Genomic DNA, 26,685 nt, shown 5'->3' with positions numbered 1-26,685 from the left:
AAAGTAGACAAGGAGGACACTGGGGGGAAGAATTGAATGTAAAATGATTAATGCTTTGATTAGAAAACAAATGCAATTCTTAAAAGGATTACAGGCTCATACAATTAAGGAAGAACAACTTATTGAAACTTATTGATAGAATTTTCCATAATTTTTATGGCAATAAAATCACAGAATATAAAAAGAGAAGGAAGATAATATATTTCTGAAGACAGCTTGATAGACCATGAGTAAAAAAAAACTGATATATTTTTTCAGAGGAGAAGTTGTTGGAAAGAACTGCTTCAGATGTATTGAATAATTTATCTTCCTGGAAGTTTGGACCAACTAGACTCCTTCAGATATCTACCCTTGCTCTGCTAAAGGAGAGAAGAAATGTCTAATTTATAACCATCGTCTCTATTCTTTTAGCAAGTTGTTTAACTATATATTGTGCTTTATTCTTTCAAAGAATATGTACTTGTGAAGACCAAACAAAATATCTTTTCATCAAATTGTTGCTGTAAATCTTCAAAGAACCATTGCTTTTGGTTCTATAAAATGATACTGCCAACGATAAAATGATACAGCCTCAGGAATATTATATCAAAATAACATGTCATGTTCTGTTTGAATTTATACATAACACATAAAGAGTTGTTAATTATTAGGACAGACACTTTTAATATAATTCTAATTTACAATTATCTATTTTTCCCCTAGAAATATGCAAATAAAGCAATTCCAGTATAATTGAATAGTTTCAGTTAATGTATATTCCTTTAGGTTTTCTTTTCAAAAGTAAAAGGATTTTTTAAAATTGAGCAATATTATCTAAAATATAATAAGCTTAGTTAAATACCTTTTCACTAACATTGAAAATATTATAACCATGAATTGAAAGAAAAGAAAAAATATTTTCTGGTTAAAGATGGCTTCAAATAGTAATAATCACTTACTTTATATAATTCAAGTTTTAAAATTAGGTGCTAATTATTTTAATAAGTTTAAAATGACATGGTTGTTAAGAGTCAAATGCTTATTTTCTTGGATTTATTATACTTATATATGTGATCAAGTTTTTTCTTAAATGTCAAAGGGAGCCTATTTTAAGAAACATAAAATTATGCATATGCAATTTTAAATTATAAACATATATAAACCTTATGATCAACTAAAACCTCAAGTATAGGAAAGCACCAAAGAAATTCTAATGCTATAGGTTCATTTCAACACCTTATTCAGATAAAAAATTATTTTTCCAAATCAATAGAAGATCATTGTTTTATCTGCATATTTAAAGATTTCTTTTTCATCTGAAAATGATCCTGTGAAAGCAAAGATTTTACATATTTATGAGCAAATGTGTTCATTCTTTTAAGTGCCTTGAAAAGATCAACTTATCACTAATAAAATTAATGAGATCATTGGGTTAAACCATGTCACATATTTTACCTGATTTCATTTTGCTGATCTAATAGGTACACATTGCTCTTCTGTTGTTAAAGCTATATATGAGTTTATTTGAATTCTTTCTCTAGAAGTTAATATCTGGGCAAGGAGGGAGAAAACTTAAAAACATGCACAAACACAAAAGCTGGTTGCCAAAATTTTCAATGGTTATTTAAGATTTATACTACACATTAGAACGTGAAGAAGATGCTCTTAGCTGTCTAAGTATACTCACCTACCTCAAAGAGTTTTAAACATACTATTTTATGATATTAGAAAATGAGACTGTATATGTTCCCCTTAAAATGTTTACTTAACCACAATAAAAGGTTAGATGGATTTCCCAGGAGAACTAAGTTATGATACCTGCTACAATGTGAAAATTTAAACACCCTTTCAACTTAGCTTCCACTCATTTATCATGTTTGACACAAAAGGCAAAAGTCCTTTGTAAGTACTAGTTAAGTTGACTTAGAAAATATAGTTTTTTTTTTTTTTTGGCAATATGAATGAAAACCCTGAACCAAGGGAAAAAAGGAAAAGAAAATAAACAGAAAAACATAATAATGCAGTCCACTCTACAGTGGGTGAAAAATATAATTAAGAATTTTAAATATGGCATATCATATTTCAAACTTATGCTTCCTATTCCTAAGTCTTTAAACTCATATAAGCTTCATTAAAATAAGTCATTTGACTATATATCCTGTGTCATAAATTTTCCAAACACTGTGCAGAACTTTTAGGGGGGGAAAAAAGCAAAGAAAATAAAGAAGTAAGGTAAACAAAAGAAAAACAAAAAAAAAAAAAAGAGAAAGAAGGAAATGCCCTAAGGCATACTTTTTATGGGTTAATATTGGCTTATTAATGATGTTTTGCTCTGCAATATAATCATAAAATAAAACTTAGCCTTCAGATTTTTTCCTTTTCATAATTACCTCCTAAGACGATACATGCATTATTTTGTTTTTCTAAAGAATGGAGATTCTGAGCATATCACCAATCAAAATTATTATTTCTAAATGTAAATTTTATCAATTATTTTAAGTTTTACTAAAAAGGATAATATTGTCCAAAAAATTACAGTCACATTTTAATTTGTTGGTTGTTCATTCTTTTAAGATATTCAGTCCACAGATACTCTATTACCGTTAGGCAATTTGAGGGTGGTCTTTCTAAGATGAATGTGGTAACACTGTGATATGTTTATTCTGTGGAAAATCTATTTCAGTGTCTAATTAGAAGCTTTTAAAAGTTTCACTCCTTGTTCCTTTGTAGAGAGACTCTGAGGAGGGAAGTTGGTTTTGTCTATATAGATGTTATCCCACACCTGCATTTTAGTTTATGTAAAGTTCCAAAAATATACACTGCTTTTCTCACACTTACTGTATGCTTAAAAAGTTAATAGCTTTGGCAAACTGCAAAGGGCTTCAATTTTGAAAGTGTTAAATGAATATTTGAAAGATCTTGTTCAGTGCTGGATGCTTTGAAATACATGCTAGCCCCTGGCCAAATCTTTGAGCACTAGGCACAGAGATTGAGGCATAAATGTATGGCTGGCTGGAAGGGGAGTTTTTAGGCTCAGATCCAGAAACCAGCTGCCAAAAAACTAGATCTGAGTTTAGAACCTGTTTCACTCCTCCTGCTTCTTAGAGATCAACATGATAATCTACTTCAACTTTGCTAACAAGGGCTCTATTCATGGGTGTTTCAGCTAGTCTTGCAGATCTGCATCTTCCTGTTCCTAAGTGGGAGGGAAGGGAAGTGTTGTTTGTAAGTTATTCATCAAGTTATTCATCAAGTTCAAATCTTATAAATATGTAACAGCTTTCAGCATCTGGACAGGATTCGGCTGCCCATGCACTTGAACACCGATTTCAAATACTGCCAAAAGGAAACCACGTCTGTTGGCATAGCAAAATACTAGGGTTGGGCAAGTCTGAACATGACCTGCTGAGGCGAAAGCTCAAGATCCAAAAGGGCTGCATCTTGCCCCCGGGGAAAGGGCAGGAATCAGATTTCTTTCTGACAAGATTTAGAAGAACAAGTCTGGTGCAATCTGCCCTTGTGAATGGCTCAAATTAACCAAACATTGTTCCTTCCACATAAATTCTCCAGATTGTCATTCCGTTCTTTAAAGTGACCCTGGGTAGATTTTAATGTTTCTGACAGACTGAACAATTTTTTTAATGCATTATAATTATTCACTTATTTCTATTACATTTTCAAAGTCTGATATAGACACTTTGCAATTCTAATGTTACTAAAAATGATCAGCTAACCTTATAGAAAACTCTTTTAACATTTTCAATTGCTTGACGGGGGAAATTAGGCTTAATTATCAGCACTTTCACTCTTGAAGGGAGATACGCCCATAGGGTCAAAAGTGATCATTTCAAAAGCAAATCAATACAGAGAAAACTTACTATGGTGTGGGTTCCTTCAGGTCATTGTTCTCTTGCTATGAATCCTATCTTGGAAACTATTCATTCTATATTATGTTGGGTCACTGCTATTTTTCATATTATATAGAAGCTTAGAAAATAGAAATTGATATAGCCCTAATTCATAGGAGACATCATAGATAAGGATTTTTATAGTCTGTCCCCCTTTTCTAGCCTAAATCTGGGTTTGCAGCTGTGATGCTTTCTCTTGAATCTCAAATCAATATACTCCAGATACTAGGTTTGAGTAAGAAAATGTTCTTGTGAAACGCAATGGAGGACTTCATCAAAATAATATCTTTGAAGATAAGAAGTGACAGGAATTCAGATGTATCCCTTTTAATTTTCTAAACCCTCTGAGTTATAATTAGGTGCCTGCTTTTGTATATATTCTTATTCCATATAGAAATATGCTCAAATGATAAGAAAATGGATTATTTGAATATATCACTGAAGAATTTTAAACTCTACCCTTTAGAAAGCTGTGGCAGAAGAATCTGAAACATTAGCTGCAAAGAAAATTAAATGAGGTTCTAATCTGAAGAGGGAGCTTACCTCTGGATTTTCTTCCAAAAACAAAAGCCTTGCCAAGAAGTTGCCAAGTTGGCCTATATAAATCTTCTAAGTCCAACTGCCATCTATCTGGCTCGAGGTACCGAATAAGATCTTCCAGGGTACTAAAGGCAGTCACGGCATTATTAAGCAGGTCCAATGGCAAAGCTGAAGGCGGTAACACTGATGGACTCACAGCTTCTGTGAATTGCTGAAAGTAAAATGAATCCCATGTGAACTGTTTTAAAAATGACAATGCATTCCTTCTGGACTTAGGGAAGTTACAAAGACTAGGGCTGAAAAATGTAGGAAGTGGAATTGTATTCAACCCAATTAGAAGTAATTACTTTGCAAAGGTTTCATGTATTAATGGATGAACTCTGATAGATTTTCTCTGAAATCAATAAGGCACTAATTTTCATTACCGCAACCATGGTGAATATGGATATCTTTTGCTGATATAAAAAGTTGAAAATACCTTCAATTATGGACCTATAACAAAACTATAATACAATTCACCAAATTTTTCTTTTGTTTTACATTTTTCATTTTCTTCAATCTGGAAAATCACTTGAGTTATGCAGATTAATGTGAGATGAATTAAAAAAATAAGAAATAAGATCACTAACAAAACATAGGTGAAAATCCTTTGATGTTGAAGAACTTGTTAATCATGATAGAAAATGCCTAAACCTGTGGTCCCCAACCCCTGGGCTACAGCCCAGTACAGGTCTGGGTCTATGGCCTGTTAGGAAACGGGCTGCACCGCCTGAGGTCTGCACCCCACCCCGGCAATACACGCAGTATTCAGGGCCTGTGCAATCTGATCTCTGCTCATCTTCCCATCTAATCCCCTACGCTCCCCACCCAGCTTCAGTGGAAAAATTGTCTTCCATGATATCACTGGTCCCTGGTGCCAAAAAGGTTGGGGACCGCTGACCTAAACCATAAAAGATCAGATTGATGACTTTGTCTACAATATATATTTAGTATAAAATACCTATTAAACAAGATTAGAGAGACACAAGGAGAACACTTTGGCAAACAACCTAACTAACACAAGATTAGTATCTAGAATATACCAAAAAAAAAAAAAAAAAGACAACAGTAAAAAAGTGGGCAAATTCCAGACAAGAAGTTTAAATGGTCAATAAACATATGAAAATAAGTTAAAGTTCATTCATTATTAGAGAAATATGAAAGAAAATGAGGTATTATTTGACAAACAGAAAAGGTGATACTATTTCACATAGATGACATTGGCAAGAATTTATAAAAGGATTATGGGGGATGTCAGTAAACTGCAACTCTTCTGCTTTGCTTGCAGGAGTGAGTGTACAAAAGCAACTTTAACTGATGCAACTGAAGTATATTGGCCACTAGGGATTTAAATGTTTTATGTCCCTCTAGTCACCTTTGAAGTTTATATACTTTCATTGTACGCATGGAAATATGTATTAAAACAATGATATTAATTGCAGCATTGTTTTAAATAGAGAAAGACTGGAAGCAACTTAAATGCCCACGTATAGGGGAATGGAGTAAAACACATCGTCAACTTAAATGGCAAGCAACAAAATAAGACAACAATTTCAATGAAAATGAAAGTGCTAATACTCTATATAACTGGAGACTTAAAAACTCAGTAAGAACCCCCCTTCCATAATTTTTAATATGGACTCAGGGTAGGAAATGGAAGATCAGAGTTGAAGTTGGCATCAGCAAAATAAATAACAGGAGCACATACCTGTATTTGAATAAAAATGTTTATTCAAATAAATGAAGAAGAGTACGGAATAAAAGATTTATGTTATTTGATGTTCATCACTGCAATGTTTTTAACAAGAAAAAGCTGGGGAAAATCTAAATTTACAATGGTGGAATAGTTAACTATACTGTATACTCAAAAAATGGAGTAAGGCAGAGCCATTAAAAATGGAGTCCTCTGGGAACTTTTATTAACAAGAGACATATCAGAAAACAGGCTATATAAATACAGCTTTAATGTAGCATGATTTCAATATGCATAAATTGAAACGAAGCAAAAAATTCAAAAGTGCTTAAAATGTCAAGAGTTGCTAATCTATGGTTTAAAAATGAGAACGGGTGATTTTAATTTTTTTCCTTACATATCCATATTTTCAACATCTTTTATAATAAATATGAATTCCCTTTGGAAATCAGATAAAAACAAAAACATTTATATTATAAAGAAAATATTGTCACATCAGTTCTTCCTTTTTATTTTCTTTACTTGGATCCTGGGCTGGTACTAAAACTATGCACTATATATAGCAGCTTCTAACCGCATCTCCTTGCCTTCAATCATTCCTTTCTCTTTTTATTCTATGCTGCATAACCCTGGGTTAATCTACCTAAAATAAGATATCACTGATCCTGTGATGAATTTGGACAAATGCCTATGTGATTTCTCATCTGGAGGATAAATCCAAATTCCTTACCCAGTATTCAGGGCCCTCGCAATCTGACCCCTGCTCACCTTCCCATCTAATCCCCTACTCATCAAAGACATGCACATTTTGTTCCAATCAATCTACGCTCTTCACTAACCACAGCACATGTCATCCTCATCTCGGACTCTGTGCCTTTGCCCATGGTAAATGCCGCCTCCACCCCCCACATGCAAAAACTTCCTCCTGTTGATCCACCTAATAAATCTTCACCATTTATAATGACATTTTAAAAAACTCGATTCGTCCACCAAACCTCGCACAGTAACAGAGCCGTCACTGTCCCATATATCTCAATTGTGTCACTCTGAGAGACTCCCTCTGTGGGCACCTGGCTTGAGGCGCAGAAGCTGCCCTTTCTCTGGGCAGGCACAGCCTTTTCTGGGGCTCAGAGCTTTGTGGGTGCAGAGCCCCCTTGCCTACGGGGGGCAGGGGGACATTGTTACAGAGCATAACCAGCAGAAATAAATGTGGCAGTCATGAGCCAGCAATGATTTCATTTTTTTTTTAACTCAACAGAAATTTGTTTGACAAAAATGTATTACAGGGTCCAGGACCTGTGTTGGCATTATGGGAGAAGCTAAGTAGAATGACAAGGTCTGGCTTCCAGATTACTTATGCACACTTCCCGAGTCTCCACTCAGCTGTTATCCCTTTTATTTTTTTATTTTTAAAATAAATTTTATTGTGTATATTTGAAGTTTACAACAATGTTTTGGGATACTTAGATATAATATATATAGATAGTACAATGGTTACTCTTAAAGACCTAATTTCAAGAATGTCAAGGATCTGGCTACAATATTAGGACTAAGATGTTTTCCAATTATTTTATGATGTTTTTGCTCTACCAATTAGATTGTTAAAATTTGAGAGTAGAAACTATTAATAAATCTAGTATGTTTTTATTTACTTAATGTTTTTCATAATTGTCCAAGAAACACAAAATTACTTTAATAGAGAACACAATGATGATTGATAACTCCATTATAGATATATAAATAAATACTGATCTAATAACAGTTTTCATTTTTAATTTAACCAGTTTGGTTAATATTGATTAAGTTTATAATGTGAAAAAGTTAATGTAATTTTTTGCAAATTTAAAAAATATAAGCCCATATATATACATACATATATATATAGTATCAAGTAAAAATTAAGGAGTATTACTAAGGAATATGATGAGATAAAACAAATTGGAAGTTTCAAAATCTGCATACAGAAAATAAATGATTGCTAGAAAGTTAATACAAAAAGTACATATTATTTATTAAAGTGCTGGAGTACAGATGTATATTTTAGGCATGATAAAAAATTATTATTTAGGCTATTTTCAATTAGATCTAATCCAAGAATGAGGTGGCTTATTTTGCTTCCAACTCTGTTGGAGACTCCTTGCATAGAGCATTCCTTTAAAGCCATAAAAAGTTCCAAATGAAATTAACGTTGCTTAGATAAAGTTCGAAATATTAATACAAAAGAAAGCAAAACAAGTTAAGCCTGTAATAGCGGACAAACAAAATATGTACACTTTGGGTCCAGTGGAATATCTGCATATCAATCCTCTCAAATGACAAGGTTGGAAGATAAGCGTCTTGTTACTGCATGTAGAGACTGGTAGGTGTTACAAACCTCTAAACTTTTAAGTATTTAAATTAAAATAAGATAAATTAAAAAAAAAAAAAGATAACCAACCCTCTCCCCCACCTCACACATACACCAGTCCCCACCCAGAAAACAGGAAGGCAAAATCAACACACTTTCTGTTCCCTGGATTCAAAGAATCAATCCCTGGACAGAACAGAGGAAGTGGTGCTTCTATTTAAGGGCCTTCTCATGACTGTCACCCCACCCACTGGTTCAGGGAACAACCAAGTTGTTCACTGTCAAAGTTCTGCTTTTCTAAGTTGGCTAAAGGGATTCTCAGAAAGAAAAGGGGAGCAATGGAAAAAAGAAGTTAGAGGGAAAAAATGTCCTCTAATTTTTCAGTTTTAATTTTTGCTCTAACAAAACACTGCTGTTCAGTGCACACTAATAGCATTTTCTCCCATATTTAGTACCTAAAAAATTCTAACAATATCTTCGATATTTAAAAATACTTATGATTGGGCTGTTAATGCTATGTAGAATATGCAAAAAGTGCCTTGACTTGAACTGGATTTTCATATTCCCTACTTTCTATTTTCTTCTTCATAAACACACACACACACACACACACACACACACACACACACACATGCATGTACTTTTTAAAAAAAATTCCACCCCCTATATGTACTTTTAAGTTATGGGCTACACTAAGACAATTTAGTGGATGACAATAGACAGCAACATGAAACAGAATTTCTTGGTGTTCTTTAATGGTAACAACTAAATCAAAATCCTTACTTCGGTAAGTCAGACAAAAGCTCTTCTGTTAATCACCCGCTGGCAGTGATGACAACTGGGTGATGGTTCAGCTCTAGCCTAGACCCTTTTAGGTATTTCACCTGTAAGGACAGATTGTGAAAGAGCAGAAAAGGAATCTCAAATCTATGCAACAAAGCGTCCTCTCAAACAGTACATTTCAAAAATGTGAGTTGCATGTGCTAAGGATCTTATTCACAATGAGATCTTTTAAATCCCACGTTGAAGGTTACTCTGAATGACAACATGAGATGAGAGAAGAACCTTGGTGAGGAGTTGAGGAGCCTGGGCTCTAATCCTGGGGCTGCTCACACTTAGGGAAGAGAATTTGGGTGAATATTGAAACCCCTCTGTGCCTCACAGTTTCCTCCACTATAAAACATGGCAGCTAAACTCAGTGACCTTCAAGTTTCATTCCAGCTTTTAAATTTAAAAAATCTATGTAATTGTCAGATACAAGGGGGCCCACCCAATATAGCTTCCACAAAATTATCTTCAGAGCTTGAAAAAATATATAATATACCACTTAGTAAGGCAATGATGGGGCTGAACTTTTTTTTTTTTTTTCCTTTAGATCTTCCTCGTTGTTTTAGATTATCAGTGAGTTTTGGGAAACGCTGTCCTATGGTACAACTAACATAATTCTAGATTGATTTTTCTTGTTGTTGTTCTGAGAGTACATAAAGTTTACCCTGCCCTTTAAGAATTCAAATATCCTAGAAAGGCATATCTAGTATATGAATAGAAGCTGTGTGGTCCTAAAAATCAGAAGGAAATAGGTCCTTGCTTAGAAAAGTGACATCAAAAATGTTCAAATAAATACAGATACATGATGTGCTATGGGGTGAATTGTGTTCACCCAAAATTTCTATGTTTAAGTCATACCCCCCAGTACCTCGTAATGTGTCTTATTTGGAGATAGGGTCTTTAAAGAGATAATTAAATTAAAATAATGTCATTAAGGTGCATGCTAATACACTATGACTGGAGTCCTTATAAGAAGAAATTTGGACACAGATATGTACAGAGGGAAGACCAGGAAGTGAACACACAGGAAGAAGATGGCCATCTATAAGCCAAGGAGAGAGGTCTCAGAAGAAACCGATCCTGCTGACACCTTGACCTCAGACTTCTACTCTCCAGAACTGTGAGAAAATAAGTTTCTGTGGTTTAAGCCACCCAGTCTGTGGTATTTTGTTAAGGCAGCCCTGTAAGACTAATACATACTATCATTAACTTCTCAACTTATTATCTATTGTAGGAGCAAACGAAAGATAACATTACACTGTGTCCACTAAATGATTTAATAAACATTTATTTACAAATCTGAGGTGGGCACTGTGAACAAAACAGGGCAAAATTCTTGGCCCTATGAAGCTTATAACTTTTTTTTTTTTGAAGCTTATAACTTTATAAGCCAAGTATACTGCATCATAGAAGAGATTCTTCTCTGGCCAAAACAAAGCCAAACTGACAACTTACTATTATGAATCATGTAAGTAACCAAATAAGTATCACATAAATCCAGGTCAATGCAGACCATAAAAAGTGAACTTAGCATGAAAAATAACTGAAAAAAAAATACATTCCTGTTATTATTATTGAAAACTAACTGACAGCCCTTGAGTTCAATCAAAATAATAGTCATCCGAATCAGTCTTACAAGCTTAAGATAGCAAGTATGGCTGTAAAAGTTATTTTCTTATTGACTTCTCCAGTGTTACTTTTCGAAAATCAATACTTTAATATTTTTTTCTATTTTATTATGGTGGCCTTAAATATTTTGTGCATTTATTATCATCTCTTTTTTATTTTTAAGAAAAAGAAAAGCTGACTTCCTGTTTGGAATAAATACTCTCTGAACTGCTTATAATTTCACAATAAATAGTTACTTAGCTTTAAAAAAAAAACCATAGCTTTTCATTTTATTAGGATTTTTGTGGCCAGTGAGATTTTAAAAATACAACATTTACAATGAATGGTCCTTGGACAAATACACACATACAAATGTTTACCTTTAGTAGCATAGCAACTGATGCAAAACTATTAGAGACTACAAAGATTTATGTTGCAGCTTTCTTAACCACACACAGTACATTTCAAACTGATAAGAAGGCTTTCACTTCATTCGCACCTAACAGAGGGATAGGAATGAAAATTAGGTTTTATTGTTGTAGTTCAAAACAAAGTGAGGATGAAATAATCAGGTGTTGTAGGTGAAGGAAAAAAAAAATCCCGTCTTGTGTGATATCCCTTCTTAAAGGTGTCTCTAGTCTCATTCCTATAATGTCAAACTGATATATTGTACATAGGTCTGGCTTTCAAAGAGCTTAAGAGGCAGACGGAGCATGCAGACGAAAATGCCTGCCAGGAACAACTGACGGGAGTTTCTGTAAAGACACAAGAATGCCCTGGAACAATTTATTTAAACATGCTTCTCTGTTTTTCCCTCTGTTCTTATCTGAATTCATCCAACAAGTTATCTGGGTTATGTTTTTAAATTATTTTTAAGGCGGCAAAGAAAAGCAAATGCTTGCATTCCTGCTCAAGAACAGATGTTTTAATACTGTGTGGGGATGCAGATTATACATTTATGTGAGAAATCCTAGGGAAGGTGGCCAACTGTGTTCACACCAAGCCTTAATATTGAGAGGTTCTTAGTAGAAGAGTATGGCAATGGAATAAAACTTGACATAGCTGTATAACAGATCTCAGTGACAGTCCAGTATGAAATGAGAACATAGTGTATCATCCAGCACTTAAAAGCAGTCATTTCAAGGCTCAAACATGAAGCTCACCATTGAAGGCCATGAGTTTCATGGTTTCAGAAAAATCCTGAAGAGCAGTAATATTCTGCCTGGGCAGAAAGGAATATGGAAAAAGAGATGACTAGTTTGGCTGAAAATGGTGTCTTAAAAAAAAGTAATGTTTATGTACCTACGTACAGCTTCTTACTAACTTGGTAGATGAAACAACTGCCAGTGGTGCCATTTTCCTGTCAGCGAGAAAACTTGAGAACTACCACAATGTAACTAGATTTACATAGTAAGACACTGTTACCCTCAAATCCTCCTCACCTAAAACATTAGTGGTCTACAGGCTAAAGAAAGAATTTCACCCTAGTGCCAGCACCTTGGGTTTGGTGGTCTCCATACCAGTCAACTCTTGACCACTGAGCAGGCTCATTCTTGGCTGGTGAGTCAGGGTCATTATAAGTAATAATCTATATTGAAAACTAGAATTCCATTGGATGACTAAATAATATAGTCCCAAGAATATTTTCCACAATGGCATTTGTGGGAAGCCAAAATTAAGGGTTTTTTTTTTTTCTACTAACATTTTAAAAATTATTCTTCTGAATCAAAAAATGTGACAGGCCATAAAAAGCTGAAATAACAACTAGCAGCTGCAAGTGTTTGACAACAAAGTATCACATGACTTTTTTCCTAATCTTATTATAGTGAATGCTTGTGGATTTGCTTTGTTATATATAGTACTCAAGAAATGACTGATAGTAAGCAACTTTAGATGAAAATGAATGTAAACTACGAACTGATAGAAGAAAAACACACCTTCACTGTAAAACTTGAAATGTGTATCTCACACCCAAATCCCTGAAGGCACTTTCTTACAGAAATTTCTTCTATAGTACAATATTTAGTCAATGTATCACTCAACAGCCATAGAAGGAAATCAGTGGACTATTTTGTGGGACTCTACCTCAAAAATGGTGGCTATACTGGTAGACATTTTCAATTATATGTTTCAATTACATTTAGCTTTAACAGTCAGTCAGATAAGACACTACACCTCAATCTAATTTTGTATGGGCCCGTGTGGAAGACCTTATTCTGGATTAAAAAGAAACAATAGTACAAAGGCATTTATTTAAAATGTCTTGACAGTATAAAAAGAGTGTAAGCAGTTGAAACAGAGATGCTCATGAAAAATCCCTCAGGGAATTGCTGTGAGGGGAAAAGGAGATAGTCCAATGGAAGTAGTTAGAGTATATATCAAGGTCACTAATGACCCCCACATGGCTGAATCCAATGGTCCATTGTGGTAGTCTCCATCCTAGTTGGCCTATCAGCGCAAGTGGCTTTCTACACACTAAGCTCTGCATATTTTCTGCACCCCCTGTCTAGAAGATTCTCCTTAGCTCTGTTTGCTGGTTCCTCCTGATCACCTTCCTTCTGCATGCTGGAGTGTCCCAAGACTTTCTGCTTGGACCTTTTCTATTTTCTGTCTGTATTCTTTCCTTTGGTGATTTCTATACTTTCAAAGCACTGTATGTGATTTATATGCTGATCTCCAACAAATTCCTTTTTATAACTTGCACTTTTTCACTGTCTCAGTCAATGGCAACTCTGGAATTTGGAGTCATCCTTTGCTCCTCTTCTTTGCTTACACCCCACATCCCACATCAAGGCACCCTGGTACTACCTTCAGGATACATCTAGAATTTGACCACTTCCCACCACTTCCATTGCTCCCACTTTATAATTCAAGCCATCATCTGTAATGCTATTTGTTCTCCCCTAGAGTATATTTCATGTGTTCAGAACATGTTTGCTCACTACTGCTTCTACAGACGCAGGGGATGCAAAGAAGCCTGTCTTCTTCAGTGTAGGTGAGCCACACCTACCAGCCATAGAAAATGGGATGTCTCTGTACATTTCATGGTGAATATCTCATTAATGTGTGTGTCTGTGAAGATAAATGTTCAAAGCAGAGAAGATAACATCTACTTAGGAAAAATGTTGTAAGGATTAAGTAAGAGAGCATAATTGAAAAATAAACAATTAACCATTATACATACTTAGGAATTAACATACACATTATTTTTATTGTACATTTAATTATCCAAGTTGTACCAATTTTAGTCAATATAAACAATTACTTTCAACATTTTAGTTCAAGACTGATGTTCGTTTGTGCTATATAGACTGGTGTTACCTATTTACAGTCAGTGTTCAATGATATCTCCACTCAACATTCTTACTACACTGACATGGCAAATCAGAGCTTGTTCTGGCCCACAGGGATAATCCTTGAACAAACTTCTTTCTCCACTAAAACAGATTTATATTCAGTAGCTGTTCTGGAGGGAGAAATGGGCATTTCACAACAGCAAGTTCAGTAAATGCAAGTCTAAGTATGTTTATGGCTATGAATAACTCTATGCCGAGGAACTTTAAAAATGTAAGTACAACAGTCTTTAGTTCATATCTCTTATATCAATTTTCTGAAATCATATTCCTTGTATATAAAGTCTTTATATGAAATGAAACAAGCAAAAACTCTGCCCCAAATCCAGGATTTCACTGGTCAGGCCCACTCTATTATCTTAGAGTGTATAGTATTGTATTAAAACTAACTTCTATAAAGTATTCAATATGCCATTCAACAATAGAGAAAAGTATGTGTGACAATTATTTCATCAAATGCTAGGTCACTTCTTTTCACATTTTTAAATCACTCTGTGACATACCTATTATGCTATAAAGTCTTTAATGTTCATCCACAGATATGAAAAAAAATAAACATGTTCTTTCATGTTGGTCATGAAACCTCCAAAAAATAAACATGTTCTTTCATGTTGGTCACTACACTAAAATGAAATCATCACATGAACAGAGTTCTGAACAGGTCAAAAAGATCACTCAAGGCAACAAAGAACACAAAATACTTTGGTGAAAAGTTGCTATCATCACCCCAAGAACACCTGAAAAATCTTCTACTGCTATTGGTATAAGCAAGATACAGCTCTGAAAACAGAGTCAGATAAAATGTTAAATTATTCAAGAAACTGTATTATGTGCTCCTAATATGTACTCACACTGAGGGGATGAAGATGAATAATACAGCTATTGTGATGTTCTTATCTCCTGATGAACAAACTTGTATTCCTTAAGTCAATGGTCCCCAACGTTTTGGCACCAGGGACCAGGTTCATGGAAGACAAATTTTCCATGGACCTGGGTGGTGGGAGGATGGTTTTGGGATGATTCAAGCACATTACATTTATTGTGCACTTTATTTCTATTACTATTACATTGTTAACCTCTCTGCTAATGATAATCTGTATCTGCAGCCACTCCCCAGCACTAGCATGACCGCCTCAGCTCCACCTCAAATCATCAGACATTAGATTCTCATAAGGACGTTGCAACCTTGCACGTGCAGTTTACAGTAGAGCTCGTGCTCTTATGAGAATCTAATGCTGCTGCTGATCTGATGGGGGCAGAGCTCAGGCACTGAGGCAAGTGATGGAGAGTGGCTGTAAATACAGATGAAGCTTCGTTCACTCGCCCACCACACGCCTCCTGCTGTGCGGCCAGATTCCTAACTGGCCACGGACAGTACTACTGGTCCATGGCCCAGAGGTTGAGGATGGTGGCCTTAGGTCACGAATACAACAGAGGTGAAAAAACCTAAGTAGTGTGAGAATGATTAATTCTACCTGGAGAATTAAGGAGAGGCTACAGAAAAGAGATGAAAGCTAAACTAGAGCTCGAAGAATAACAAAGGACTTAATACATTAATAGATTGGAAGGCAGAAGCACTTCAGATATTTACAATGAACCTGAGTTGGGAGGAAAAATGGTGTTGGGAGATGAGCAAGAACAAAAGTGTGTCAAGAGCATTGCTATTTGGGGGAGAGCAGATGGTGGCAGGTGAGGCTGCAGGAATGAATTGGGGTTTGAATGGGAAGCCTCTGGGCGTAAGTCTTTGTGTGTGCCAAGCTACAGTATGTGGACTTAATCACAAAGAAGTGGGAGAGCCAGATGGAAGGAAGTTCATTTCTTGGCTTTCCACTTCTATTCTATGTGAGGAGGTGTTCTAAGTTTGGGAGAAGCAGCCATGTAGACTCTGGTGGGAGCCCATAAATAAGGTTTGGGAATTTGAACCTTTGTTCCTGCTGTTGCCATGGTCAGTTATTGCCTTTCTCTTCTCGTCATACAGCCAATTACTGCTCACGGATAGAGACTCCACTCCTCCAGGAGGCTTTCACTAGTAAGAACTCTCTTTCTATCTCTAAAACACTACCTCTAAGCTAGTCGCTCTTTTGGAGCCTGTATCATTCTGTTCGTATTTCTGGCGCCGCACTGAGTTGAAATCATTACACATCTCTCTCCTATTTGCCTGCAAGTTCTTTCAGGGCAGGGGCCAAATCTTATGCCTTCTGGATAAAATTTGATCCCTAATAATTTTATAGATCTGGCAGAAAAATATTAATGAGATTCTTTAAAAATGTGTGATTTAAGAACTGAGGGACTGCCACCATTGAGGAAAACAAATGAAAAGAAGGGTGTCCAAGTTCATGACCATGGTACAACCAAGAGGAATTGGTGGCTGATGGGATGGGGAGTAAGGGAGAGAAGAAACATGATTGATATTAAATGATTCTAGCTTGAGAGATTGGGTTGACAGTGACATAGTTATCCAGCAGAGACAAATCTGGTGAGAAATAAGGATAAATTTCAGGTTGGATCATCTTAAGTAGAGGTGTATTGACAGGGATACCTCCAATGGACAACAGCAAACATTTCCGTGGCATTAAATATAGGTGATCGGCTCGGGATAGAGATTGATAGTCATTAACATATACAAATGTTAAATGTTAAAGCCATGGGAAAACAATACAAATGAAACAAGACGAGAGGATAATCAAGGACAGGCAACTGGGGTTTCACCATATTTTCATTATAGGCCATGCCAGAGGGGCCACTGGTGCTGGTGTCTGAAAGAGATCAATCTAATGGGCTGGAAGAGAACATGGAGGTGTCAGTGATTCTGTAGACAAAGGAGAAGAGAGTTTTAAGAAATGGAGACAGAACAACATCAAAGTGATGGAAAGATCAAGAAGGAAGAGGAGTAAAAACAGGCCACTGTGGCTATTCAACAGGTGGTTTTCTGTGACTTCAGGAACAGAGATATGTCATTGAAGCAAGAAAGGAAGAAAGAGGGCCCGTAAGAAAAAGGAGTATTAATGGAGAATGTAAGTAAAACTTTTTCATTGAGATTGGCAATAAGAAAGAAGACAGAATAATGGATGTATGAGAAGATTAGAAAAAAGCTTAATATAATAAAGTAATCTATGCATATATCTAATCAGAAAAGAAGGAGGCCAAATGAAGAAAAGGGATTTGAAGACAGCAGAGAGTTAATAGGCACTGTAGGTAAAGACAGGGCAAGAATATCTTTTTCATAAACTGTAAAGAAGGATAAAATGTCACAGTATTTCTGCAGGACAATTCAACAGTATTTCCCACAGGCCTTAAAAATGTCCATTTTTTCAGATCTTGTAATTCTGTATTCAGAATTTTTGTCCTAAGGAAATAATCAGAGATATAATCTGAAGATATGCATTGGAGCATTATTAATAGAGAAGAGTAAAAATAAAACTAAAAATTTAAATGTTCATAATTGGAAGACTGGTAAATAAATGATCATACTGTATGCATGTACAATGGTCCATTATACTCTCAATAATTTTTAGTGTACATGAGAACAATGCAGAAATGAGCCCCAACAGCTTAGGGATATGATTGCCACTGTGAACTAAACTATAAAGCAAACAAGATGATTTACAGCCTGCAATAGGCAGAGACTAAAAAATAACCAGACTGAGATCTTGTTCTAATTTAACAGACTTCTAAAAATAGACCCATCAGTCCTCAATCCAATATGCAGGGCGCCTACTGGATGCACAGTAGTCTTGAAAGGGAGCGTCTAGCATCAGGTAAAAGGGACTGAACAGCTTTGTCAGCACAGGGGAGAGGAGCTGTGAGCAGGGGAGGGGCTATAAAGCGTAACATTCACATATTTACATAAGGTAAAATTTTATATACTGGAATCAACTAACTGTATTATTAAAATAATGAGTATTTTCTGAATGTAGAATCTAACACCTAGATTGAGTAGGGCTAATATACTCAGGAGATGCAAAACCATAGTAAACTTTAATAAAGTTCAAGGTCAATTGGCAAATGTCTTCCCAAATTCCTTTCTCTGCCTTGCTCTTTACCCTGTCACTCTGTTTGTCATGCTTTGCTCTAAGTGTCCAATGCTCTGTAATCACCTTTATTTCCCTACTCCCTACTTTGCTTTCTAAAAATCTTCATCACTTCAGCTGATTTCAGATAACGTATTGTAAAACTAATACATGGTACCCTATAGATAAGTAGGTACATTCATAACCACACTAATGGGCTCTTGATTATCCAGGGGTCGTTAACATGATATATTATTCAACAAATACATCCTTAGCATCTAATATGACCCAGATACTGTTCTAGTAGGTGCTAAGGATGGAGCAGCAAACAAAAAAATAAACATCTCTCCGTTATGGAACACATAGTCTAACGGGGAGAAGTAAGACCATAGACAAAATAAATAAAACATACAGAATGTTAGATGGTGAGATGTATAATCAAAGAAAAGTAAAGCAGGGAGAGGAAAAGAAAGACAAGGACGGCCTCACTGTGAAGGAACATTCAAGCAAAACTTGAAGGAGTTGAGTGTGTATGTCACATGACTATCTGAGCAAGGATTCCCATATATATGGGATAGCAGGGAAAATAATCTGAGGCAGGAAGGATGCCTGGTGAATTCAGTTCAAGGTATACCAAGAGCTAGACACCGTGGCTGGAATGCATATCAGAGACAGCCAGTAGCCCAGATTACATGGGGACATTGGAGGCCACTGTCAGGATTTAGAACTTACTCTGGATGACTTGGGAGTGGAGTTGCCATATACAACACAGGACACCCAGTTACCTTTGAATTTCACTTAAATATGAATGATCTTTTAGTGTAAGTATGGCCCAAAAGTTACAAAGTCACTCATTATTTAACTGAAATTCACATGTAAAACTGGGCACCTTGTATTTTCATCTGCTCACTCTAGCAACCCCAGCCGGGAGCCATTGGAGAGGTCCACGCAAAGCGTGGTGCCCTCTGCCTTATGTCTGAAGACGATCTCACTCACTGCTGCAGTGAGAACAGACCACAGGAAGGCAAAGGTGGACACAGGGAGGCCACGAAGGAAGTGGATCCAATTCCAAACGGAAAGACTGAAGAGGTGGGTGGGTAGTCAAGAGAGGATTTTAGGTTAGATATATGGGCTGGCTGCATAAATTTGGGAGCCCATGGCTTATGGATAGTACTAAAAACCATGAAATTGGATGAGATTGCAAGCTGAGTTTTTATTAGGAGGAGGTGAACAATATGGTTATAAAGTGGTTGTGATTAAAAGACAAACTGACCCTAGAAACACCCTCCTAATTCCAGGACAGAGAGAGGAGGAGGAACCAGCAAAGGTGGCTGAGAAGCAGCAGCCAGAGAGGTAGGTAGAAAATAGGGAGAGTGTGAAGATCTGGAAACCAAGTGAGCAAGTGTTCAGTGGGAGGAAATGAAGGATCAGCAGTGCCGGCTGCTGTTGATAAGCCTGATAAGGGGAGAACTGAGAGTTTTCCACTGGATTTAGCAATATGTGGCCATGGGGGACCACTTAGCAAGTGTGACTGTGGCTGGGTGGGGTGGCGGTGGGGGGAGGGAACAAGACCAGTGTGAGTTTGGGTGCGAGTAAGAGGAAGGCAATTAGAAACAGCAAACACAAGTATTATAGTTCTTCTGAGCAGGTGCTGACAAGCTGGGCGAGGGTGTGGGATCCGGAGAAGCACATATTTTTCTTAAGATGGGAGAAATAATAGCATTCTGTGTATGCTGAGGGGAATGAACTGATAGAATAGCCAAGAACAAAAAAGAAGAAGGTGATGCAGGAGAGAGAAGAGTGTGGGGGCATCCCTGAGTAGACAAGAGCTGGAAGAGATGGGATCAGGAAGGAAGGCAGCCAGGGGAACAGCAGGGACAGTCACTTGTGAGGTACCCACAAGGGAGGGGTAGACAGCACGCCAAGAGCTTGCGGTGTGGAAATCTCTTCCCGACTGCTTGTGTTTTCCTTGTGACGCAGAAACCAAAATTATCACTTGGGAGTGAGGAGGGGAGAAATGATGCCAGAGGTTTGAAGAAAGAGAAGAAAATGTAAAATAACAGTCTCCTTGAGGAAGAGAGAGGAGATACAAAGATACTGTAGAATGCCAGCCCCACAGCACCGCAGAGCCATTGGAATCTAAAGTAAACCTAATTTCATTTAGAATGACAATAGGATTTCACTCACACACGCCATTCATGGCATGGGGGCATAATTTTGTGGCTGGATATTTCCAGAACTTTCTTAAATCAAGTATGCTAGCCAATAATCTCAGACAAGGAGTCTCACAGATAAGGAGTGAAACTAGACAAACGCTTTAGTGATGGGAGCAAAGGAAAAGCACGGAGCACAGACTGAGAGCAAAGAATGACAAATAACTTGGGACAGCTGGGAGGAATACCTGGGGGTCCACAGAGAATCTCCAGAACCTCCAAAGTACTCGGAGATCACTGGCAACTTTCAGAATGTTGTTGCTGGGGCCCTTGATGAACTTGACAATGAGAGATTTAAATAATAGTCTGTAATTATTTGTTTTAGAGATTTTTGAAGACAAGTTGATACGAAAAGTTTGTTATAATTAGTTAAATTTCAATCTCAGAAACTCAGCAGGGCTAAAATCCTTACTTGAATTGATCACTTTACTAATTGTCTTCACAGTGTATTCATTGTTACTTCTTTTTTATTCAATGTGAAAAACTGCTGAAATTAAAATCCTAGATTTAATAATTTGCTAACCAATTAGCCTCAAAAAGAATTTTTGCTTAAAAATATTAGCTGCATGAGGGACGTGAAACTTTCATTGTAAGTAGTGTAGTTTCAGAGAAATCACAGTCTTAAAGAAGACCATTTCACAGTTTAATAATATGAATGTTCAGGCAATGAATGTGATGCCATTTTTTAAACCATTTTCCAGAAGTGGTTACTTTAAAATAATTTATCTTTCTGAATGTCTTCCTTATTCACTGATGCAAAAATACTTTCTGGCTTCTGGTGATTTTATGCAGAATATTATGGAAATAATTATACTAGTACCAGGAAAACTGTGGTTTTGCATGCGCTGATCAACTGTGGTTTCAGTTTGCGCTACTGTTATTCACAACTTAGGAAGTGGTTAGTTTTGTTGTTGGATTTAGAGTATAGAATTATATAATTGTTGACACTGGGCTAACCTCTTTCTTTGCTATTCAGAGCATGGCATAATCTTGTATCCACTCGGCAAAGCAGTTTCTAAGCAAACTTTGGAAATACTTTAGTTTTATTGAATTCACTTTTACAACCTGAAAGCATTTATTTCTCATGCTAGCCAGACTGAATGAAGTTGGTAAGATGTGAGGTTTTCCCTTTAACCAAATACAGAGTGCAGACAGGAATATTTATGATTATTAAACAGCTGTCCAGAGAAAATAAATTTTTCTGATTTCACCAAACAGTAATGTACAAAATAAGGGTAAGAGCCATAATTCTTCACTTGAAAACACTCTACCCTGAAATGGTAAATGAGGTACATATTTGTTTTTAAAAATATTTACCTAAAATTTTACATAAGACAGAACTAAGATACACCAAAAATATTTACGTTGGATGTGTGTGGGTGTGTGTGTGCGTGTTCATGTTCAAAGACTGCGTATAAGTACAAAATATTTTATGAATATCAGGCTGGAAAGCTATAAACTTTTTCCAAGATTTGCATGTGTAGGTATGTATGAATACATGATCATGCACACACAAACACACACACACACACACACACACACAATCTAGTACCACAAAAACTGAAAATTAGCTCACTTGAGGAATGGCTGGCAGAACTGAGAAACTGAAGGAGCTGAGGGTATATGATTTGAGGAAGTGAAAAATTTATGGGATGTCACTGAAAATCACAAATGATATTTTGAGGCAACACAGTATCATGGAAAGAACATGGAATTAAGAATCAGAAGACCTGGGCACAGACCCTGGATTCACTATTTATGATTTGTGGGTGTGATCACTGGCAAATCACATATTTCTCTGTGTTTTAGACTATTAATGTGTAAGACAATAATGCATAAGCTATTTAATTTGGTTGTTTTGAAATGCAAATAAAATAATGTGCATAAATATATTTTATGGGGTAATAAGCAATTATGCATTATTCATAATGGGGAAGGTTGTAATATTACTCATAATATCAAATGAAAGATTAGGACCAGGTAAGAAGGAGTTAAAATAAAGATTTTTCCTTAATACAGGAAAGAAATTTCTAAAGAACAATACTGGTTAAAAATGGACTGGCCTCCTGAACTAAGAGACAATGAATTCACAAATTTTGTGCCTTAATGACACAAAGTCATTTTGTTTGGGAGAAAAAGGGATCGTAAATCAGATGAAAGATATGCAAAAATAATTTCAAGGTTTTATCCTCCTTTGAAACTTTGTGAATTTGGATATAATAATAATATTTCAATATTAACGATACAAATGAGATAATCTCCTCCCAAATTAGTCACCAAGATCTATTGCTATGTCTATTGCAAATCCTACCCACCCCAGATTTTCTAAATACAAATACTAACTTCAAGATGTAAATACCAATTCATACCAATTATTTATTGAAATTGTTTTCATCATAAGTACCCATTAAACAAGTTAATGCATGTGAAAGTATTCTGTAATTTGAAAGGCATGATATAAACTTAGCTACAGCTATTATGATGCCATACTGAGAACTGGGTAATCCAATAAATAACTTCCTCCTGAGACAGAGGGTGGGAACTTGGACATTTTTTTATTACTTCATGTGACCTGAATCTTTTTGCTGTCTCACTTTTAAATTTTACATCCTCCATAAGCATCGATGTGCATCATGAAGGTGCCAATGACTTCTCAGGCAAACAAGCAACTGTATTTCCTAGGATCAACCCCGGTAGTATTGAGCTTGGGGCTGCTGCTCTTAGGCTTTGGGCTTCAGGAATTTAGTTTACCACACTGTAATGCAAAAGCTGGCGTTTTCCCAACTGGTGCTGCTTATGGATCTGCCAGGGGAACATTATTCTTTGCCACCAGAGTACCCATAAAGATAGATCTATCATTCATTCATTTATTCACTTGCAATTCTGGTGTACTTACTAGGCACTAAGTACTCAATGTAATGAAATGAAATGAAAATACAATACTATGTAAATAAACGAAATAAAAATATAATAGTTGCAACAATTTGCATGGAACTGGAGACCATTATCCTAAGTGAAGTATCTAAAGAATGGAAAAACAAACACCACATGTACTATTAAATTGGAACTAACTGATGAGCACACATATGCACAGAGGGACATAAAACTAAATGGAAATCAAGCAGGAGGGAGGAGGAAGGAGGGGATGGATGAAAACCTACCTAATGGGTGACAATGAACACTATCTGGGTGGCACACTTTTAACTCTGATTCAAGCATTACAAAAGTGATCCATGTAACTGAAAACATTTGTATCCCTGTAATACTTTGAAATAAAAAAAAGAGAAAATACAACAATGAGTAAAATAGTCTCTGATCTCAAGACATTTAGATGGATTGCCGTCATTCCTGCAAGAATATAATTATTATTGTTTATGTTCAATTTATCATGCATTTATTAGTAAGTTGGAAATTCAGAAATGACTGGGTTGAGTTATACATGCCTTAAAACATCCAGGCTAAGAGGCCTCGAGAATAAATTATTTTTTAATCAAGCATATAGTAACAACAGCTTTAGGAAATTAAGAAGCAAAACAGAAGAAATAATGTAAAGAATGTTCCAAAATGACCTAATAATGAATGGTTATTTAAAATAATGCTTGAATTCCAAAGAATTGATTCACATGTTAAACAGGGGAAAATCAGGGGAAAATGCAAAGCAGAGCAAACACAGATGTTATACAAGGTGCAAGTCTTAAAAACAAAATTCTGTATATTTATTTCACTTTCTATATGTTAATTATCTAGCTTTAATTAGCTAGCATTACATATACCCCAGTGAAATTGCTCTAAAAGGAATAAAATATCTTACTAGTGGTAACCTTACACAGATGCAATCCTAGTTAAGTCTTATAGCATATTAAAAACACATCTTTGTTGAGTAATGCATAAGGGTGTGGTAGCAACAATGTTAACACCCTGCCTAGGATGGGCCTGGAAGCCTAATCTCCACTTGGCCATGAACTTTCCAAATATATTTTGGAAAAGCCTGGAAACTTTGATATACCTAATGAAATCCTCTCGTTTATTATTCATAGAGATCAAAAGAGACATATGAAAAGCAGTTTCACCATGGTTAACATCTGTAAAAATTTTCTCTCCAGTCTCAAGGGTCCAAGGAAAAGGCTTTGACTATGCAAAGCATCTTTGAGTATGCTTAACACAAATATGATCAAGAAACTGAAAATCTTAATGTTCTCCAAAGTACAGCATGGAGGATGGGCAGATGGGCAGGCAAGTGATTAAACAAATGCTAATTATCTATACGATTTACATTTTGAATGAAAGATTAAAAATACAAATATCACTGGAGCTACCATCCAAATACATGAAGGAAAATATTAATACAATCATATCAATATAATTTATTCATAACATGAATCAAATCAGCAGTGTATTAATGGGACACTGGAGCCAATTTGTAATTGAGTTAAAATCTAAAAGTCACATTCCATGAAAAATCAGAGCGCAGGTTTTTAAAAACAAAAATAAGTAACGATCAGAAAAGAAAGAGCAGGGAAACAGGTGAGCATGCATGAGCAGAGAAACGTTTTGAAACTCTAGCATCTCACCAGCAAAATGTCTCAAATGAACTACCAGTTACTTCCACTGAAAATGCATTATCTTCAGGCAGAAATGCTATTAATACACAAAGAGTAAATATCACTAAAGGCCAAATCCATGTAGCATGCATAGTTCAGGAAGTCTACAGACCTTTCTAAACAATGAATAACTATGGTTTCCAAACCCTTTAATCTGTGTTTCAAATTATACCAGGTGAGAGCACAGAGAACACATTTCATACCCCTGCATTGTATAAGCATTACCATGTAATGGCTATCCATAAGTCAAAGCTCTCATCTCTTCTTTGGTTTCCCTAAAAACTTAAAAATAGCTGGTAGGCATGTGGGAAATCCTCTCTTTCATCTCTGCTTATCTCCACTGGTACCAAACAGTTATAGGGGACAGATGGACTCTGGATTGTTGACTCAGAAACCAATAATTGAACCCTAAATTCTTGTACTAAAAGATTGATGAGTTCTTCAAATTCTAAGTGGGGAAGCAAACTAAACCAACAGTGTATCATTGTAATAAGATATTTTAATTTTATAGAGTACAACTAGACATTCAATAAATAGCACCTATCATCATGAAAGTAATAGTAAAATTCTGAAAAGCAATCACTAAGGATAAGTCCTAAAAGGAATATAAGTTTTGAATGGGCATTGATGGAAGATCTTGAATCTAGATTTTCTAAAATCCATTTTAGGTTTAGCGGTTATAATGGAAAGTATTTTTAATATAAATTTTGAGGATCATAAGAATAAACTTTTATATAATAGGATAATTTTTCAGAAAAGCAAATAAAACAGCCAAAGAGCATACTCTTTCATGTACAAATGATACATCATTTACAATCTAAGTTAGACTTTTCAAACTCAAGTTGTGACATATTAAGTGGGGTTGTGAAATCAATTTAACGCCTGTGACCAGCATTCTTTAAAAAAAAAAGTAAAAGAAAACAATGATTTCATATTATAAGTATTATTTCATAATACATACGTATATATATAATACATTTTAAAATGTTATCACATGTGTGTGTAAACATGATCCCACTTTAAAATATTTCCTTATGGTAGGGTCTTGGTAAAAAAAAAGAAAATTAATACCAATAAGGAGTACAGTGGATTGGAATCAGATCATGTCAGTAAACCTGACCTTAAAATAAAGGCCACACATACTTGTTGACTACTGCATGCCAAACACTGAGCTAAGCGTTTGATATTTAATCCTCACAACAACAATATATGGCAAATATTTTGTTCTTCATATTTTATGGGTAGGAAAACTCGCCCAGGATTATACAGGTAGATTTGTGGTATGATGGGAATTCAAGCCAGATCCTGAAGCACTCAAGGCCACAAGAACATAGCCCCTTTGCAAGAGGAGTCAGTAAAGAATCTTAGTCAAGGTCAATAACTGAGGAGCTACTGACACCTTATTAACCAGCACCCAGGGAATAAGTACTATTGTTGATATGGATGATGTAATTTGTATGTACAACTCTTATATCCAAGCACCCATAACTGTGCCTTATGTGTGGATTATGTAACTTGTAAGGAAAATAAAGCTGAGCTTACTTTAAATTGTGTTTCTTCAGCTTG

General features: G+C 35.7%; 1 protein-coding gene across 1 annotated transcript in view; it reads right to left on the bottom strand.

Moving 5' to 3' along the window:
- PDGFC (platelet derived growth factor C) overlaps positions 1–26,685 on the bottom strand; it is a 221,926-nt gene that overhangs the window by 10,490 nt on the left and 184,751 nt on the right. The window contains exon 4 of the mRNA XM_012783616.3: positions 4,431–4,638. Coding sequence (XP_012639070.1) covers positions 4,431–4,638 — 208 coding nt within the window. The remainder of the gene's footprint in view (positions 1–4,430; positions 4,639–26,685) is intronic.

Source organism: Microcebus murinus, chromosome 15 (genome assembly GCF_040939455.1).
Source record: "Microcebus murinus isolate Inina chromosome 15, M.murinus_Inina_mat1.0, whole genome shotgun sequence".
NCBI classification, from domain to species: domain Eukaryota; kingdom Metazoa; phylum Chordata; class Mammalia; order Primates; family Cheirogaleidae; genus Microcebus; species Microcebus murinus.
The sequence above is the reverse complement of the archived record's forward strand: the minus strand, read 5'-3'. Positions and strand labels throughout refer to the sequence as shown.